The 19560-nt window shown below is 38.8% G+C and overlaps 3 protein-coding genes and 3 non-coding genes across 9 annotated transcripts in view; 1 reads left to right on the top strand and 5 right to left on the bottom strand.

The window, feature by feature from the left end:
- Nucleotides 1-524: 524 nt before the first annotated feature.
- Nucleotides 525-715, bottom strand: LOC116066514. Its single transcript, XR_004108977.1, has one exon. It is a non-coding gene; the product is annotated as a U2 spliceosomal RNA (small nuclear RNA).
- An 827-nt stretch (nt 716-1542) lies between these two features.
- Nucleotides 1543-1707, bottom strand: LOC116066507. The gene has a single exon (XR_004108970.1). It is a non-coding gene; the product is annotated as a U1 spliceosomal RNA (small nuclear RNA).
- A 1096-nt stretch (nt 1708-2803) lies between these two features.
- Nucleotides 2804-2994, bottom strand: LOC116066513. Its single transcript, XR_004108976.1, has one exon. It is a non-coding gene; the product is annotated as a U2 spliceosomal RNA (small nuclear RNA).
- Nucleotides 2995-4889: 1895 nt separating this feature from the next.
- dynlt1 (dynein, light chain, Tctex-type 1) lies at nt 4890-6721 on the top strand. The gene is made up of 5 exons (XM_031322199.2): nt 4890-5056; nt 5281-5322; nt 5680-5803; nt 5889-5966; nt 6146-6721. The coding sequence occupies exons 1-5, from the start codon at nt 5030-5032 to the stop codon at nt 6214-6216; spliced, it is 342 nt and encodes a 113-aa protein (XP_031178059.1). The 5' UTR covers nt 4890-5029; the 3' UTR covers nt 6217-6721.
- tmem181 (transmembrane protein 181) lies at nt 6362-13516 on the bottom strand. 2 transcript variants are annotated; one of them, XM_031322164.2, is made up of 17 exons: nt 13218-13516; nt 11826-11929; nt 11500-11567; nt 10532-10622; nt 10281-10399; nt 9893-10009; nt 9635-9715; nt 9361-9460; nt 9002-9132; nt 8816-8907; nt 8665-8722; nt 8433-8535; nt 8294-8345; nt 8076-8158; nt 7871-7960; nt 7716-7782; nt 6362-7600 (listed from the first exon to the last, which is right to left on the bottom strand). In XM_031322164.2, the coding sequence occupies exons 1-17, from the start codon at nt 13349-13351 to the stop codon at nt 7516-7518; spliced, it is 1575 nt and encodes a 524-aa protein (XP_031178024.1). In that variant the 5' UTR covers nt 13352-13516; the 3' UTR covers nt 6362-7515. The 2 variants fall into 2 exon arrangements, with proteins under 2 accessions (XP_031178024.1, XP_035851348.1); XM_035995455.1 differs by lacking the exon at nt 13218-13516 and adding an exon at nt 12211-12359.
- Nucleotides 13517-14362: 846 nt separating this feature from the next.
- The window catches only part of tulp4a (TUB like protein 4a), a 36338-nt gene continuing 31140 nt past the window's right edge, over nt 14363-19560 (bottom strand). For all 3 annotated transcript variants that reach the window (XM_031322145.2, XM_031322147.2, XM_031322146.2), the window contains exon 14: nt 14363-17297. In XM_031322145.2, the coding sequence (XP_031178005.1) occupies nt 17181-17297 (117 nt within the window). In that variant the 3' untranslated portion in view covers nt 14363-17180. The remainder of the gene's footprint in view (nt 17298-19560) is intronic.

Here is a 19560-nt window from a genome sequence, read left to right as displayed (position 1 = left end):
ACCCCAAAACATCACTTAATCTTTGATGACCACAAGAAATGTCATGTTTGAGTAAAAGATTGAAAAATAAAAGCAGGACGAAATAAATAAATATCATTGTTCAGGGCCATTGCCCAGAATTTGTTTCCACATTAAATAAGTTTATTTCACCAATCATTTGTTTTCTTCCTACATGATGATCTTACTTTAATTAAACTTTATTATTATTTGCCTGAAACAGTCACATTAATATTGTTGAAGGAATCTTAGGCACTCAAGAGGGTAATGATAAAATGCCTTTAATATCTCTTGGCTAGTAAGTTATAAAAGTTAGGTTCAAAAGAAAAGAATCCGAATACCGATCCATGCAGACTGTATTGTGACATTAATGCTAAAGAATGCTGCCTTGTAGTGCTGCTATCAAGCTCAGGTATGAGTCGTGTATAACATGTTGATGGCCCTGTAAATAACACGAAATACCTTTTATTGTCTGCTCCGAGTTTCCGTTGAATTTACCGATGCCTTGTTATATTTTTACAGTTATAGGGGGGTGCGTCGTTCCTGGAGGTACTGCAATACCAGGTCGATGCGTGGAGTGGACAAAGCAAGCCCCTATTCTATCTCCCAGTTCCAAAAAACAATTTAATATATGGTCCCCGGGTAGGGGACATACCAGATATTAAACTGATAAGAACAGATAGTACACTTGATCTTAGCCAAAAGACCGAGAAGCGATACCGTGAATGGGTCGGCTGTAAAGGAGTAGTTTGCCGAACGATTACCTCACTGAGAGGTCTGGCAGTGAATGATGTGTTTAAGCGACACTCAGTAAAACTGAAAACAAGCTCGATAAACGTGTTACCAGTTAAATACCATGCAAAACGCACAAAATAAGTAAACTTATAAACGGGGGATTCATAATGCGGCGCGTGGGAATCGTCTTGGTCACGTGGCACGCTCTGGTCCAGCAACAACATAAATCATCAGAAACATGGATCTAACTTACAGCCAAACAAAGTTGCAGCATAAAAAGACCGAGAACAAATGTCGGAAACTTTTGCAAATGTTAAAACATGCAACTGAGACATCCAAACTGAGTTCTCTGTGGGAGAATATAATGTGTTTTTACGTTCTGGCGACAAACTAGGCTACACAACAACAACTAAAGAGCTTCGGTAGCCTCTAGTGTGGAACAGAGCTGACAGCATGATTCAACCCTATACTGAACATTTGAGCCAGAACAGACTTTCCTAATGTTATCTCGTACTACACAATGCGTTCATTCGCTGATTTTTTTCAGCAAATTGTCAACTTTCAGATTAGTTCAAGACATGTTTCATCAGAACAATAAAGTGAACTGTCTGATTCTTCTCTTCTTCACTGACTTACAGTTTACGCCCATGGCTGTCCTATCAACAACAGAGAGCCGTGGTGACTGTGATTTCACATTACTGCAGCATGATTCACTGAAACTGAATTAACTTAAACTACGCATGAGGGTTATATCAGTGTTTTCCCTAGGCTTACATGGAAAGTAATTTGTATTTTCATTTCACATGTTATCAGGGGAGAGCGCGAACGCAGTCCCCCACTACCATAAATTATGCAGTCGAGATTCCCACATTTGGGGAATTCGCAGACGTCAGCTCAAGCCGGAGTGCAATGGCTAAGCCTCAACCTGGGTGAACCACCTTGTTGATCATGGTATCTCCCCTGCCAGGTAAGTATGAGTTGTACAGCTTAGAGGCAGGGGAGTCTTTCACACACACACCATGCTGACTGATGGAGCTGACCATCCAAAAATGACCAAAATCAGAGTCTATAAAGGGTCTGATAATCTACAGGAGTTTAATATAGAAGAAACACGTTTGTTCTAAGGCTGACAAAGATTACTTACATTTGACTTGATATATAATGGTTATATTTCCCATCATGCAATGCTGTATTTCCATATCAAAAGCCAACCTAAGCTCACCAGTTATATCTATTTTACCTCCAACAAATGAGTAACAGTCCAACAAGCATGTTCAAATGAGACAAAGCTAAATAAAGCTGCAATCAAAAGTGCTTTGATCCACATTTGAAATCTGTGGAAAAGAATAAAAACACACTTTTGTTTCTCACATTACAACCACTTCCGGGTTCTTTGTTTACTTCTGGTAGACTACGGACATTCCTGCTACTGCCACCTATTGGTCTGGAGTGAGAACAACCCTGGTTGTTTTGCAAATACAAACGCAATCTAGTTAAACAGCAACACCAACTGTAGCCTCCAAAATGATCATGCAGTTGAATAAACACTTCAGATTCAACAAAACAACTGATCATGATAACCTACAGGAAGGAAGGATTTATGGTAGCACTGTTGTACTAGACTGCATTAGTTTAAGCTAGGCTTAATAAATTGGATTGAATATCTATAAACACTGTAAGCTTCTTTGTGTATGGATAACAGCAAAGAAAAAACAATTAAGATAACTGAAATAAAATGCATATATATATATATATATATATATATATATATATATATACACACACACACACACACACACACATTTTGACAAATGTATTTCATTTTTTTCATTATTGACCGTCATTACTCCCAAGCCCTTTCTGGCGCAAAATACTATCATAGATGGTTGAGATCATCTGCAATGTTGCTTTTTATACTATATGCCTGATTACACTCTTTAAACAACTCGACAACTTAACCGCGAATAAAAAACAATGTTGAGGAACATTTTCCTGGAAAACGTTGATGCTTCACTAAAGCTTTATCTTGCTTTCCACAACTGACGTAGTCCTTTAATATTCAACATTTAGAGAGGAGTGCACCGTTCCTGGAGATACTGCAATACCAGGTCGATGCGTGGAGTGGACGGAGCAAGCCCCTATTCCATCTCCCAGTTCCAAAAATCAATTTAATATATGGTCCCCGGGTAGGGGACGTATCAGATATTAAACTGATAAGAACAGATACTACACTTGATCTTAGCCAAAAGGCCGAGAAGCGATACCGTGATTGGGTCGGCTGCAAAGGAGTAGTTCGCCGCACGGTTACTCTCACTCACGGTTCAACATGATAATGTCAACAATTACAAAAATATACCAACAAATTGCAAACAATGACTAATCGGCTGCAACTAAAAGAAATACATATTGCATCGCAGACTTCTGTTAGAAACGTTATTTCAGTGAATGCGGGTTAAAGCTATTTCTGATCACGTCACGTGCTACTGCCCAATAAGCTATCACTACGAAAGAGTACCTTAAAATCCTCTTTATAGCTTTAATGGAGCCAGACTTGTTTGTTTATTCAGTTAAATATATAATTGAGATTTAGCTAGTATAAATATGTCTAATTATGGGATCGTGTGTGCGGATGAAAATGAACATAATACAGAAGTTTACCTTCGAGAGCTAAAGTTATCCCTTTCACAAAGATACATTAAGCTTTGTCTCTCTCTGGTGACGGAAACTAATCAGTCTAAAACTTCTGCAGCTCTTGTACGCCATACACTTTGCATTGTACTCAAGTACATATTTCAATATTGGCAACTTAGAGCCCATGGAAATCTAAGAAAATTTGTAAAATCCATCAAAATATCACAATGTTAGCAGTAACGTTACAATAAAACCATCGATATGTGGACACCAGACATAGTGTATCAAGCTAGCAACAGAAACGTTTAAACTTCCGGCTTTTCTGTCAAAATAAATGTACTGTCAGTAATCGAAGTCTCAATTTGGAAGCTGATGGCAAATGGTATTCATTAATAAGTTAAACGTTTCTGGATTTAAAACAAGTTTAAATTGTGAGACACGTAATGCCAAAATACGCAAATTACAACCGATTTTGATTTGGACTTTTAACGCGAACTTCAACATGAATGCGAACTTCTAAACTGCACAATTAAAAAGCGCACTGTAACGTTATTTCAGGAGAACCTCGTTAACGTTAATACAAGGAAAGTTTTCTTATGTTAATATTTAGCGTTAGTTAGTATCAATAGCATAACATTGCCGTAACTATACCGTAGTTACCTGGTCCAAGTTCACTGAGACAATTCTGACACTTTACAAGTGGGCGCTTCCTTTGTGGTTAAGATAGCAATTGATGTAGTTAGTTTGCATAAACGCTTAACTTTAGCAGAACGAGTGTAAATATCTACTGCTAATACACATCTCACACCTTCTGTTAACGTTGTCCCATGCAACTTTAGCTAATGTTACCATAAGCCAGCCGAGGGAAGCTAGCTAGCAGTTAGCATCGTAATGTTAACATATTAACTCGACTAGCAAACGCTATAATGTTATCCTGAACATTACATTTAATGCCAGAGACTGTGAGAATCATGTTAAAGGTCGCTATCTAAAAGTAGCTGTTTCCTTAAAGCATTAACATACCTGAAATTGTCCTCTAGACGGCGAGGACAACCAATTACCTAGCTAACCTTAGCCAGCGAGCAAGTGAAAAATATGTCTCACTTTGATGTTAAATAATGTTTTCGGTAAATGACCAGCAGGGGGCGGTGTCTTCCCTGTTTACGTTTTTACATTTACTGGCAACTCAAATACAGTTACATCCAAGTATCTGTTTTTGTGTGTGTTATTTTTTTTAGAGTGGCTACAGTAGTGCAATCAATGTGACATGCAGTTAACCCATGGATGTATAATACCTTTACCTAGATGACAGGTTTTTGGCTGGAGTGCCGCCATTTTTTTCAGTATATCGTTACCAGGCATGTGTAGCACTGATCCAATGGTTTACTATTAATCAAATGAAAAAAAATAAAAATAAAAAAATAAGGATATAATTTATCAAGTAAAAATCATAGGTAATCATAGGTAAAAATAAATAAATAAAAAATTCATTCACGTTTTCTCTGTTGTACAAAAGGCTGCTGTATGACTTCACATTGCCGAAGATCACTTATTATTTCGTGTTTCTGCAACGACAAAGAAAAAAAGAAGAGTCGGTTCACTTATTCTGAAGGAAACCGACCGGAAGTCTTATTCCAGGGTAACTTTCACATCGGAGGCAGTAGCAATGGACGAGTATCAGGCAGAAGAGGAGGTAGGTTTCATACTTGAAACTAGTTATTGCTGTTTTTTTGTCACCTAGAAACAACGCTCAGATATTACCTAAGAATTACTTTGAAGGTTTATAATCGTTTGGCAAGAAAGTAAGTTCACGTTAACGAGAAGACAAGCAGCCATGTCGACCATGAATGTATTAGCTACAACGTTAATGTTTGTTGTCGACTGGCTAGCTAAACTGAACTGTTTGTATCTCACCAGACTGCGTTTGTCGTTGAAGAAGTGAGCAAAATCATAAAAGAGGTAAGCAAAAAGATATGATGCCTTTCGGTTTATCCACAAAGTTTAGATTTTATCAGATCATTGCTACCGCTAGCTTGCAACTTTATGTTGAGTGACCTGTTGGTTGCTAAGGACACTGTAACGGTTGCTAGGCACTGTCCGTGTACTTGTAGAATTTTATACAATATTGGTTAACGCTTATTTAGAGCAATTTAATATAATATTTTGCTAGTTAAGATGTATTATATGATGCAGACTACAAAGTCATTGGTTTGTAACATATACTACCTGTATTACAGTATAATTGTAAGGCTATTAAATGAATGACGTGTTGATCAGTTTATGTTTAATACCGCTTTGTTTAAATTGTCTCTGTAGTCAGTAGAAGCAGCCATAGGAGGAAATGCCTACCAGCACAGCAGAGTTAACCAGTGGAGCACCAGTGTAGTGGAGCAGTGCCTCAGTCAACTCAGCAAGCTGGGAAAGCCTTTCAAATATATTGGTACATGCGCTGCTACAGTACAACAATATCCTCAGGGTTCATAGGCTATGAAGTTGGTATTAAAAGATAGTGTGTTTTCCCACAGTAACCTGTATCATCACGCAGAAAAATGGAGCAGGTCTGCAAACAGCCAGCACATGCTTCTGGGACAACTCAAGTGATGGTAAAATACAGTAGTAATGTTGTTCTTTTAATAGAATGTTTTCTCTTCTGTCAGCAACTATCAGTGTGCTCTTGAGCTTTTGAGTGGTCAGCTTTCAGAAGCTGGTAATATTTTGTCACTGACTTTAAATATTTTAATGCAGATGTGATACTAAAAGTATTGTGTATTACACGCAACAGGAAGCTGTGCCGTGAGATGGGAGAACAAGTCCATGTACTGTATCGTCAATGTTTTTGGACTGGCCCTCTGAACCAACTACAATGTACCTGAAGTGTTTGCAATATTTAGGATTTTGTGTATTTTCCAGAACCAGCATGTTATGTTTGGTCATGTTGCCTATATTTGAATACATTTTGTTTTGATAGTAAGTGCAATTAATTAAAACAATACTATGCTTTATATACTTTGCTTTATTTACATGTGACATGACAGAGTGCTACATGTACAGCTTTCATCGCATGAAGTGACAAAAATCAATCTCATTTAAACACCTTAAACCATTGTAAACTACATTCACACTGAAATAATAAAAAAATGTAAATTTATGTCAAAGCATTTATACATTTGAGACTGCAGCCTGTTAAGAAGAAATTTAAAGACAAGGCACCATCTTGATTAGAATACATGTTGAGATATTTGTAGAGAATGGAAACACATTTGTTTTTGCCATTTTTGTCCATAACTCCCGTTTTATAAAATAATGGAAAGGACAGCAAGTCACATATTGTAAGCAATATAGGAAAGTTACAGAAGAAAAAAAAACCCACTTAAATACTTAAAATAATATGTTCTACATAAGGCAAAATACAGTATATTTGGCCAATGGTATAACTACTGTATATGCGGAGATAAGAAATGTGTTACATGATAAATCAGTAGACCATTTACATAAAGTTGTGTAAAATCCACACAATTCATCAAAAGCCATTCACCCATGTAGTCAGATAATACAGTATCAAATGTGTTTTCAGCAAAATAAATTAAATTCTTAAACAAGAGCAATTACAAAGCTGCTTTTCAAGGAAAGAATTGGAAAGAGGAGTGGTAAGAAAGAAGTGGTACCTACTCCAGCTAAGGCTCTCCGTATTTTCAGTGGTTCAACGCAAAAGCATTAAAAATAAAAAATTGACTTCACACAACACAAATCCCCAATTAATATTAGCACTTTTCCCGATCATTTCTAACTAGCACGTTGTGAAGAAATACTGGTTATGTTATGAGGAAAATAGTTTACAAACAGGTAAAAATTGTATTGTTTTACATCAGAGTTTTGTGTCTTTTGTTTTCAATGAGACTGAAAGCATAAAGAATGAAGAAAAAAGTTTGAGTGGCAACATCCCCCAACTTTCAGTAAAAGTACAGTACATTCAGTAGACATTGAACTTTTTTTTTTAAAAATATAGTTATGTACACTTACAGTATATCATTTCCTACTGCCAATGCAGGTACTTCTTATTTAAACATACACATGATATAGTTTGTTGTATTGTATTCTCATAGTTTTCAACCAGGACACAAAAGAGGGCCAACAAGCCAGTCAGAGATCTCATCAGTCACTGTCACTCTCATCCTGGTACTTCGTGGTTGCTTTGATAGCGCGTCCGTTTTGTAAAGGCATGTCTTCATAATCACTCCTTTACAAAGACAAAGAAAACATAAGCTCGTTAGTTATGCAAGTTCACATTGAACACTACCTCCCAAACCAACGAGTAAGAATTCACAAAAGCAATTAAGTAAACAAACACTTACCCGTATATTACTTCATCATCTGAGTCATTCAGCATGGAAAAAGCAGGATTATCTTTCAACTGGGAGTCTGAGAAGTTAAACAAAGCCAGTTGGGTTAATACATTAATTCATCATCTTAATTATCTACTGAATTGCAACTGTAGTGTATTACCTACCAAAAAGTGCATTTTTGGAGGGGGAATACACAAATGCCAATGTGTACAGGTAAAAGTTGAGTAGGCCATAGAAGGATAAAAATTCAGCTGGTATGTCTAGAGTTAAGGAATCATTTCTCACTATTTAACACATAAACATGGCATCTCACATGGTACGTATTTAAGTGAAATCATGGTCGAAAAGAAATATTGTTTGAAAGGATATAGTTTTGGTAATGAGTAGACAGTTCAGCGACAAAATTGTCTTGGAGAGCCTTGGCACCAAACCTCAGGTAGAGAATGACCATGCTGGAGAAGAAAGAGCAACAAGAACGACATGATCAAATTAACCACAAAGGGCCATATCAAACTCTTACATAAATTAAATAAAACACACATACAAAGTTTCCCCTTTTAGGTTTTGGATTTTCGTTAAGAACACACCTTATAACAAGGACCACAAACGTCAACGCTGTCAAAAACCTGAGCCGGAGATCTAGTGATTGAAAACACACAGCACATCAATATTAGTAAAAGCATTTGACTTGAATCAAATGCAGAGAGGTGTGGTATGCTGTGATACCTGAGTAAGGCATGTTCTTGAGTTCAGAACAAGCTCTGACCACCAGGAAGATCAGGTAGAGGATGTAGAGGGCAACTACAATCAGGAAGAAGACCTTCATGCCCTGGAAAAAATAACATGGGGCTTCATTAAACTGCTGTGCAAATGAAAACAAACACTGACATACTAAATATAACAATACTGTCCAACCACCTTTACCACACAACCTGTACCATAAAAATAGCAGTCTCACCTGAAAGTTCACTATGTCGACTTTATACTGATACGTAGGGTCTTGAAGTTCATTAACCCTGTGAATTCAGAAACAGAGAGTAGATATTTTCAGTCATGTTGTAATTCAAAATTTGAATCAGGCTGCTAGTGGCCAGTGGGGTCAGACTTACGTTTGCCATATGCCCAGTGTAACTGCTGAAAGCCACAGAAGACCTACAATGATCAGCTTAGGCAGGTAGAACGTCAGACATTTCCTCTCACCCTACAGAAACAACATTAAACACAAGAAACAAGATTCGTAATGCGCTAAAGATTAAAGAAAGACCATTAAAGTGTAGGTGTAGTAAAGAACCCACCTGAACCCTGATGCCATGATAAACACAGAGCCAGAAGAGCAGCAGGGCGCACAGGAACAGAGCCTGGAAGAAAGTGTCCAAGGTGCCTGGAAACCAGCTGTTCACCAGGAATGACAGTGGGAAAAATGGATCTGAACAGCAAAAGCAACAAAACACAATAAGCAACACACCTGACCTTCAAGTTCAATTTACAATGGACAGGAAACATGCAACAGTTGCAGTTGACACATAAAACCACAGCTCTTTGGCTATGAACATAAAAATGTGCAACTGTAATGGTTAAAAAAAAGGTGCTATAATGGGGATGCCAGATTGTACAGGTTGTGTTTTAGGGGTAAAATAGGACTGCTGAAGCTCACCATTGTAGAGTAGCAGCAAAGGGAGCAGGATAGACATCCACTTCTGTTCTATGCCCCAGTCCCTCATAGAAAACTTCCTCAGTGAGTGTGCAAACATACACTTGGACATGCAGAGAAAAACAAACGTTAATCCTGCATTTGGTAAATATAGATTTGTAGTCACTGATTTACACTAGTTATCTTTTGTTCACTGTCAGGTTTTGGTCAGATTGGAATACTGGTTATGTGATATTAATGAAGATAAAGGACCGTAAAAAGTTATCCGTGCTCTTACCGTCACCATAAAGGTCAACACCACGAAGACAAAACGAAACCAGATCTCCACTTGCGAGAAGGTGGGGTTGTAGGTTTTCCACTAAAAACGAGAACAAAATGGAAAGAAACAAAAAGAGTGAAAAGGCTGTGCTCACCTGCGAGCTCAAGCTTTCTTGAAAAAAAAATTAAAATACATCCAATGCAGCAACGAAAAGACCAAATGACAGAGTTGGTTTTATGAGCTGGGAAAAAAATCCTGTCAGTGTTTGTCACTTACCACAAACTTGATCTTGATTTCATATGTGATATTTTCAAGGCCTTTGAAGCTGACCATGACCTGGTACTGGGTGTAGTTTAGATAGCCAAGGTGGAGCACAATGATCTCATCACATTTCTGCAAGTAGAGCCAAGAAACACTGCGTCACTGTCGGTTCATTAAACAATCCAACTGTACTGTGCATAAATAAACTGCTCTGAGGATGTTACTATAGATAATGATCAAATTCAATTCTGCACTCACTATACTGCAACCTCATTTCATATCTTAAATGACATTTCATAAACTCACACTGCTATGCTGGTTGATGCTGCCTGACTAAATGATTAATGACAATCCAGCATACTGTGAGCGCAGAAGGTGGCTGGGTTTGCTGATTTACACTTACAGCCCCACAGTGTAGCGTTCGTGATTTCTGGTGTATGTTGTTGATGTGCATCACGCTGGCGTCCTGCATCACTCCCTTTAGTTCAACATTGATTTCGAAGGGCTGCTGGAAGTCTCCCACTGACGCAAAAAGCAGTAAAAAAATGTTATTAAAAAGCATGTTTGCAAAATTGTCAGGTTAGTGTCATCCACCCTCAACATTCAACTGTCATAGTAAACAGTTGTTATCTGTAGCTCATTCTGTGCTCTTACTATTGCTGTGTTCAGCCTGCATCACACAGGTGAGCCATAGCTGCTGGTTGTAGGTGGTGAGAGGAGGAGAAACTAGATTGAAGGGCCCAGTCTGAAAAACATACGATGAATGACATAATTAATTTACTAATCATTATAAGAGATACTTATTAATGGAAGCACATAAAACATACAAGATGATTTTCCAGTAAGAAGGCATCTCTAATAGATCATAACACAAAACCCAACGATATTCTCCTGACACAAGACGGTGCATTAAATTATGAGTGGAAGGGTTGGAATCACAGGGTAAAGAATAATGTGATACTAACAAAATATTAACATTACAATTATATTACATTTTAGCAAATATAATAAATAAAATAGTAAAACACTTCTTAAAATCAGTTATTTACTATTCATTCCCTTCAATAAGAAATGGCTTCAGTTTTACAGATTTTGATGAGATAAAGCAATGTGTAACACACACATTGAAAAGTGCCTTGTCATTCAATACCAAATTCCAATACCTAAGGAGTAAATCTCATCAGCGTCAGTGAGCCAATAAGCGTGCAGCATGCTTGTACCAAGATCTAATAATGCTTGTGATTGGCTGTCTAACAACACACATCGTAGAGGCATGCAAGAAAAACACAATGTTACGCACAAAAACGGGGTTCACGTGTGTGTGTATTTTCAGAGGCTTGACTACAGTGTATAGGTGTAGGGAGATGGGGAGGGGGGGGGGAGGACAGTAATGTGTAAAGTTGTAATTTATTTTTGTTAAAATGGATTTTTATAAAATTGATATTGAAAAAGTATAGTTCAGGAACCAGTATCAACTTTATGGTATCAAAACAATTTTAACAATACCCACCCATCATTTTTTCAAACGTTTAGTGTTTGCATTCATTACATATATCCCTGACATTAAATATCACTGATGTTCACTGCTTTCTATTACAGTGACACACACCATGTAATCTTACCTTAACTGAGAGGTTTTTGAGAAGTAACTGATCACCATTGTGCTCCTGCTCAGCAATAATCCTAGGACCTAGAGAAATTAAGAAAACACAATGAATACATTTTTCACAAACTGAACCACTCCTATCCAGAAAGGAGCAGCATAGTGACAAAAACAGCTAACATTCTTTAAGTATTCCTTTATCAGTGCTTGATAACAGTAAGTGATGGAGTCAGCACAATGACTTCCTCACTTTCTCTGTATCTTAAAACCTAAAGTCTGTGTTAAAATGACTTGTGACCAAACACCCAGCTTGGCCGGTGTCACAGTAATGTTTATCAGCCATACCTGCAATCCCAATGAAGACTGTGAGACCAAAACAGATCAGGAAAAACACGAAGACCAAGACAAAATGTCTTTTGGACAGGGTGTAGAGCCGCATAGGGGCCAATCTGTCACAGGGAGACATTCGTTAGAGTTAACCAACACACACACACACACAGGATAATCACCAGAACCACAAGCAGAAAGTGAGCGAAACAAACGAATGTGAGTAAAGTTTTTGTGGGTAATGTTAGCCTACTAATGTCAACACTGCTAGCTTCATGCTAGTTTATGCTAGCAGTAACAGATGGCAGACAATAGCTAAACAGTGGTTCTATCACTGTCCCTCACACATCTAAACATCGGTGACATATCTCGGGCGTATCCGCTGACCAAACCTTACACTTACAGCTCCATTTCTTTCGGTTTGCAGTCTCGGTGCCGAGAAAAAACGTTACAATTTTGCAGTGAATCCACATCCGTGTATCAACATCAGTCTGCGACAACTGGGGTGCAACGTCATCGAATGGGAGGGACTTTGGTTACGTGACGCCAACGGGGCTTCCCTCCTAAATAAGTCCCCCTTTTTATATAACGACGTTACGTGTTTGTTAAGTCTATGAAGCTGTCGTGTTTCAATGTCAGACATTAGGTATACATATATAATTTGTGGCTGAGACTTATTTTATTTTGCAAAAAAAATCTTCGATGGTAACTGCTATCTGAACGGCTTAACGTCCTCTACAAGAAGGTTCGCATGCGTAGCACTACTACGTCATACGTCAACTTTCATTTCTAATGAGATAAAAAATAAAAAAAAGTCGAATGAGCTATAAAAACGATTTTAGTTAATTTATTCAAATTTGAACGACAACATTGACATTTTAAAGTAGGCATATGGTGATTCACCACCATTTAATGCAGATATAGTTAGCCAATGGTTAAATTCCCTTCCACAAGACAGCACTTGTTGCCTTTCATAGGAATAAACGAGGAATAGACGAGGTAGAGGCCTCTACCTCGTTTATTTAAATTGTGAGATTACTAAAATTGTGTATATAAATGCATTTACTGATAATATTTTAAATGCAAAATATTAACCAATGTTTCCCATTTCCACTGATATTTTCTTAAATGTATCTATTTTGGGACTGTTCTACTCCTTTTAGTCTGGCATCATCTAAAACATAAAGCAACAACATATGATATAAACGAGTATAATTCCACATAAGATTAATACCTTTCGTTTGCATCTACCATCATAACACAACAGGCTCATAAATATACAACAACTGTTCTGCCTCAAGGTGCAGATTGCTAAATTATAATTCACAGCATAGGCTACAACGCCAAAATAGCCATGATGTTGTAACGCAGCGGCAAATTGAATCTGCCATAGTGTTACAGGAGACCCACCTGTAAAAGCGATCATCCCGGTAAGGTGTCAGGTCCTCCTTCAGCTCGTTGTAGGCCTCCTTTATCTTCCTACAGAAGTATTTCAGCTCGCTGTACAGAGGGTTTTCCAAGCCGGACGAGTAGTCGGTGTCCATTATTACACCGGGCCGTCTGGCGGCTGAAAATGGCGATGGGGAAACAGTCCGCGGCCTATAGAATACAGCACAATGATCTATCTGTATTGTTACGTCGTTTAATTGAAAATGCAGCCGAAGCTGTTTTGTTTGTGTAGGTTCAAAGAAAGAAAAAAAAAACGAAGAGGGGGCGGAAGCACATAGGCAACACAAGGGAGGAGGGGCACGTAATCAGAGTTCAGCACCACGGACAGAGACAGACAGCTGCCTTTTAATGACAGCAGGGATACCACAGACATCAACGTGGATGTGCGGCTATATATTATATTAGTCTTCCACTCACAAACTGTATTTTGCTTATAACAACCCATCAGTGACTACCTTTACATTAAAATGTAAGCACATATAAAGCCTTTTCTAAATAGGCTACTTAAACCCGAATAAAAGTCTAGTGGTGTGGAGAATCCCTAATAATTATGGTAATTTTTCTTATAAATGTGACTATAGTAAGTCAATATTGTTATAGGCCTACCCTAAGAAACCTTCTCACAAGTATGACCCCGGTGTTGCACCGAAATCTGTGACCCGTCATCTGTGTCCCTCCTGTTAAAAGCCTAGCCCCCCTCCATAGTTAAGGTTAGGGACAAGGGTTTGGTTCAGGTTGAGGTAGGGGGACACCGATCTCGATGGGTCACAGATTTCGGTGTAACACCGGTATTGGCGATATATCATTTTAATATCATGAGAAAGAATCTCATAATTGAGATAGTAGGCCTACGTTATTATGGAGTTTCAGGGTCCTGGTATTGTGCATGTTCATTCACATGCCTGCCTTAGTGGGACAACTGAATTGGGCCATTGTTTGAAGTATTAGTTCTACCCATTTACGTTTCCTGCTATGACAAGTTACGTTTGCTGTTTGAGATAATAGAGCCACCTTGTGTAAACTCTAATCCAATAGCTGGCTAGGTTTGATGCCATCACTGAATTGAATACTGGATATATTTAGGAGACAAGACACAGCATTTTTCTGAAACAATGACGTTTTATTCAAAATATGCGTGACATATACAATTATAAAATAATTTACATGGCATGCCTTACTATCCATTCACTATAAACGTTCAGTCACCAAATCAGACTCTAATTCTTTTCAAGTGTTTTTGTCATTTAAGTCTACATCTACAAATACAAAGCACATACCTTTTCTAAAGAAAAGCCAAATCCTACAATATCTACAACAGGTCATCTCATGAAATCAGTTTAAAGTGAATCCTTAACTAAAGTCCATAGGCAATTCTGAACATGAACTCAGTGGCTTACACTTGTGAACTTATGTGGATGGTGTGTGTGTGTATGTATGTGTGTGTGTGTGTGTGTGTGTGTGTGTGTGTGTAAGAAGCCATGACCACACGTTTAAAGATACTAGATTTAACACTGATGGGATTGGTAGACTGCACAGTTGAATACAGACACACCTTGACTTGACAGTTACACTCTACATAACTAGTCTACCAACTACACTAAACTGGGCACTTATTCATTCACATCTTTTCCATCCAATGAAAACTTCACAAAACACAGAAAATCTGCATGTTCCCAACCCCCTCCCCCCTAACCCCATTTTCCCATCTCACAATGTGGGCTACACTTGTAACACATTTTTATCAACACAAAGAAATGTTCAGAAAACTCCACAATATACAGTATGTATAGATACTATATCTCCTTCAGGAAATAATTTCATAAATAAAAATGTACAGACCAGCAAACTGAGATGCTGAACTAAAATAAATGGTATCAAACGGTGGTCAAAAGTGATGACAAAGGAGTTTTTTATCACCTAAGAAAATATTGCACAACTAAAACAAAAAGATGGATATTTTCTTTATGACATGCTCATGTTCTGTTCATTCTTTAGGATCAAAAGAGACTTTTTTTGACATTCTTTTTCAATCCCCATCCCAACAACCCCCATCTGACAGACATCCATCTTGTTGCGATATGGAAAGATCACACTAAAGAATTTAATAATCTCATCAATTCAGAGAACAAAACTGGACCACTAGAGCAGGTCCAAAGTGAAAGCTTTTTTTTTTTTTTTTACATCAAGAATTAAGTTACACTTCTCTCTAGGCCCATATTTTTCAACTACAAATTTTAGCAAATGCATATTTTGGCACAAAGGTTAGAGGTGACCCTAATCACACCTACCTAATATTACTGCCCTTTGTATTGATTTTTGGCTACTGTCTTAAACAGATAAAACCTTAATTATTAATTTACGCCTGCCCACACAAGGTTTACTGCCTGAAAAAAAACAAAAAAAAAAAAAAAAAAAAACAGCTTTTCAGATTTCAGTGTCAGCTTGCTAAATAAACAGATTTCAATAGCTTCATTATTCATTGGAGTTCTGACTTCAAAGTTTCAGTGACAATGATTTCAGCTTAATTGTTAACTTTTGTTGTTTAAAACAGTACAGCGTCGCTCCACACCTGAAATTACATTTAAAACACAGTGGAGACAGGTGTAAACAGACATCTGTCAAAACCACCCAAGTTTCTTAACAACATTTACATATGACTGATATGTATTTACATGACTTCAGAAAAGAGCATGAAATGGCATAGGTGAAATATACAAAAATATTTCCTGTACCTTGCTTAAATGTTTAGTGTGGTCTTAAAGAGCAGGGACAGCCCCATCCAACTACACTCACTTCACAGAAGTGACAGCAGGTGACAAATCACTTCATGCCAGAGGTTAAATTGTTCAATCCAGGCCTTGGCGACTTCTTTTGCGCCCATGTCACCATAGATAATTCACTAAGAACAGGATATATCAGTCAAAGCTATTCAGTATAACCCTCCCTACTGAATTACTCCAGACTACACAGCAATATTCAAATTCAGCCACCACTTCTCCCAATTAAAGCAGGAAAGTTGAAACCATGTTGACAGGGTATGAAGATTGTATATCACAAACAATAACATTAATGTTAAAATTCATATCTGAATAGATAAAGAACAACATTTACATATAAATTAATCCATGTAGCAGAGTAACATTTCTTCTTCCTTCAAAGTCCCAGGAAACTATGTGGAAAAGACTGCAGTTCACCTCATCTGGATTTACTCCTTGACCTTCCTTTTACTACAGGGACAAGTGTGACCTTTTAGTTGTTCACCTAAATGATGCATATATCTAAGCCTCAATTCCAGCCATGATAGGTTGAGAAAGTAACAAAAGGAATGGCAGAGAGCAAAAACAAAAGACCCTCCTACCCTCCACCATGTTTAGTCATTTAATAAAATCCTATAAGCAAAAGCAGTATAATAAAGTGGTAACTGTTTCACTGAAGTTTGTACAGCAATGGATTTCAGTGCCCAGTAGTACCTGTGTGCCCTGGGAAAAAACAACTGTGATCTCCAGAGTGTGGTTTTCAAGTATTACTGCTGCTTCTTTTGAAAACTGCACCGTGACAGTTCCTCTCTCAGTTTAACGATTGGTTATCATGTCTATAAGCTTCTTCTAGCTAAAGCAGCATTTATTTGCATGATGATTACCAAAGCTCAGCTCTTTGGCCCTACATGCATTACAAGGTGCCACTGACTGCCAAACGGAGCATATCTGAGGGCATCCTTGGCAAATGCAGCCAATGCTTATTGCACCAATTCTAGTGGCAGCATTGTGTAGTGCAGCATGATTGTATCTCTCTCTATGACCAGGGCTACTTTAAGTCTTCTCTCTAAAATCAAAGTTTATTAATCTCAAATGAAACAACTGTGCCCCTTCAACAGATTGCATTTTAATCCCAGATATAACTCAGGGTAAGAAAGGATGGGACATCTCATTTGAGGCGTTGAGTAACATTGGCTAAAGCCACTGCAAAGGCCTGCACAGCAGAGAAGGGATACTGGAAGTCCAGGATGTAGGCATTGCCATCAATCCTGCCAAACTGCATCACCTGAAAGAAAACAAACAAACAAAAAGTTAATACAGATTGTAGAAGGTCAGTGTTTGACATTAAGCATAGCCCTTTGGCCTGTGGCCACCAAATATCCACAGTAGGTGGCCCCTGTGGCCACCAAGAATGACACTGGAGGACCTAGCGTCCCTTTAATTTCAATGGCGCTATCGGGAACGCCGCTGTTTTGTAACCATGTTGTTTTGGGAAAAATCATGATGTTGTTTGGTTCACCAGAGATTTTACATTGCCGAGGAAAATGCTGCATAGTGATGGCCGCTAAAGAGTTAGCTTGAGCCTAACGTTAGCCCTCCTCTCTTACCCCGTCTTGGTTTACCGTCTTAATCCCGCCTGCCAGTACTTCTGGTATGCGGAGCCATGTTGGTAGACCCCGTCAGTGTTGTATTACTCAGTCTTATCACGAAATCGGCCGCATTATTTGGGGCTTTTATAGCCTTTATTGACAGAACAGCTTGAAGACAGGAAAGGGGACAGAGGGGAGACGACATGCAGCAAAGGAACGGGTGTCGGACCCGAACCTGCGGCTGCCGCCAAGGGCCCAGCCAACATGAGGCGCGAACCTAGTGGTCCGCTCAATCGACTGCATTTGTACTCAGTGTTTTCTCGGTCTCAGACAGAGAACTTCTGGTTTTATTTTAAGACCACAACTGCTGGGGTATCACTATGCACTAATACAGAGCCCGTTGAAAATGTGCCTGTTTGGAACGGGCGATTGCTTGGCCTGTGGTATTGCCGCTTGTAGAATTCTTCAAAACCAAATTGTATCCCAAAATTACTTACAGAAGGATCCCAAACCACGTACTCCACTGTAGCCTATAGCCTACTACTGACTTACAGTGTAGGCTACGTCTACATCAGAGGAAGACATTGTAGCCTACCTACTACTGTATTTACCTGACAGAGAACGTTGCAGATTCAGAATGTAATCACAAAATATCACAATGAAAATGTAGAGTAATCAGACATTAGCCTCATGGCAGTGCGCTACCCACCTGGCCCGTTATGAGAGCTGATCAGCACATATCTGTGTTACCAGAACCGGACCATGTGTGTGTGTGTGTGTGCAGAGAGAGAGAGAGAGAGAGAGAGAGAGAGAGAGAGAGAGAGAGAGAGAGAGAGAGAGAGAGAGAGAGAGAGAGAGAGACAGAGAGATAGAGAGATAGAGAGAGAGAGAGACAGAGAGAGAGAGAGAGAGAGAGAGAGAGAGAGAGAGAGAGAGACAGAGAGAGAGACAGAGAGAGAGACGTTGTCTCGTGTCGTATGATCGTTAACAAATTTAACATTTCAGCACAGGTGTTAATTCCCATACAGGTTTAGTGGCTTGACGGTTAACGGTGAAGTATGGATATGATTCGCGGGGTATTTTGGCGACGGTAATGTTATTAGTGTGGTAAGTTAGCAGTGGACTTAATTAACCCGACCCAGGGTGATGTGTCTGCCCGGTTCAACTCTGAGATGTGAAGGAATAATCTCCAAGATTACGTTATGTTCTGCCAGCTCACAGCAATTTAATAGATATTAATGCATAATAATAAATGCAGGAACAGAGTCAAAGGCTGTAACACCCCCCACCCCCCCGCTGTTGTAAAGCGTTCTGCATGTGGAGTCTGCGTGTGATGTGCAGGTTGCCACTTGTTGTCTGTGGTTGTGCTTTGCATGTGTGGGATTCTGAAACGTCCTTAAATTCGGGAATTGTCATTTGTTTATTCAAAATCAAAGACAGTCCAAAGTAGTGCTACTTTGCACATTTTTGTGGGTCTGAGGTGTATGTCACATTTTAGCTGCCAAAGCTCCGCTGCTTTCTATGACCCTCTCTGTGTCTGGTCCTGCGCTGAGCTCTGTCAGTGAGCAGTGTGAGAGGGGGAGTGGCCAGCGGCTAGAGCGGCAAAAGCCAATGTGTGCTTCTTTTACCGACGATATCTTTTGCATTTCTAATCCAAACAACGTCAAACTTGGCACTGCACTTACGCGTGCCCGTAGCAAGACACCTGTCAAGTTTGAAATCCATCGGACTAATGGTTCGATGCGCATAACACCCAGACAGACAGACAGAAAGACGTTCCTGCAATTTATAGATAGATTTTTACATCAACGCTAATGTCAGCTTGCCACACGCTACAGTACCGCTCCCTTACTTGGGTGAGAGAGGTAGTAATGTGACCGCAGAGAGTGGACCGCTTATGAAAAAAAAGACATTTAGGCTGCTTTGCCTGGCCAAAAGCAAACGGCACGTTACTTTAAT

Source organism: Sander lucioperca, chromosome 19, assembly GCF_008315115.2.
Source record: "Sander lucioperca isolate FBNREF2018 chromosome 19, SLUC_FBN_1.2, whole genome shotgun sequence".
In the NCBI taxonomy this organism is placed as follows: Eukaryota; Metazoa; Chordata; class Actinopteri; order Perciformes; family Percidae; genus Sander; species Sander lucioperca.
This window is presented reverse-complemented; position numbering and strand designations above follow the sequence as displayed.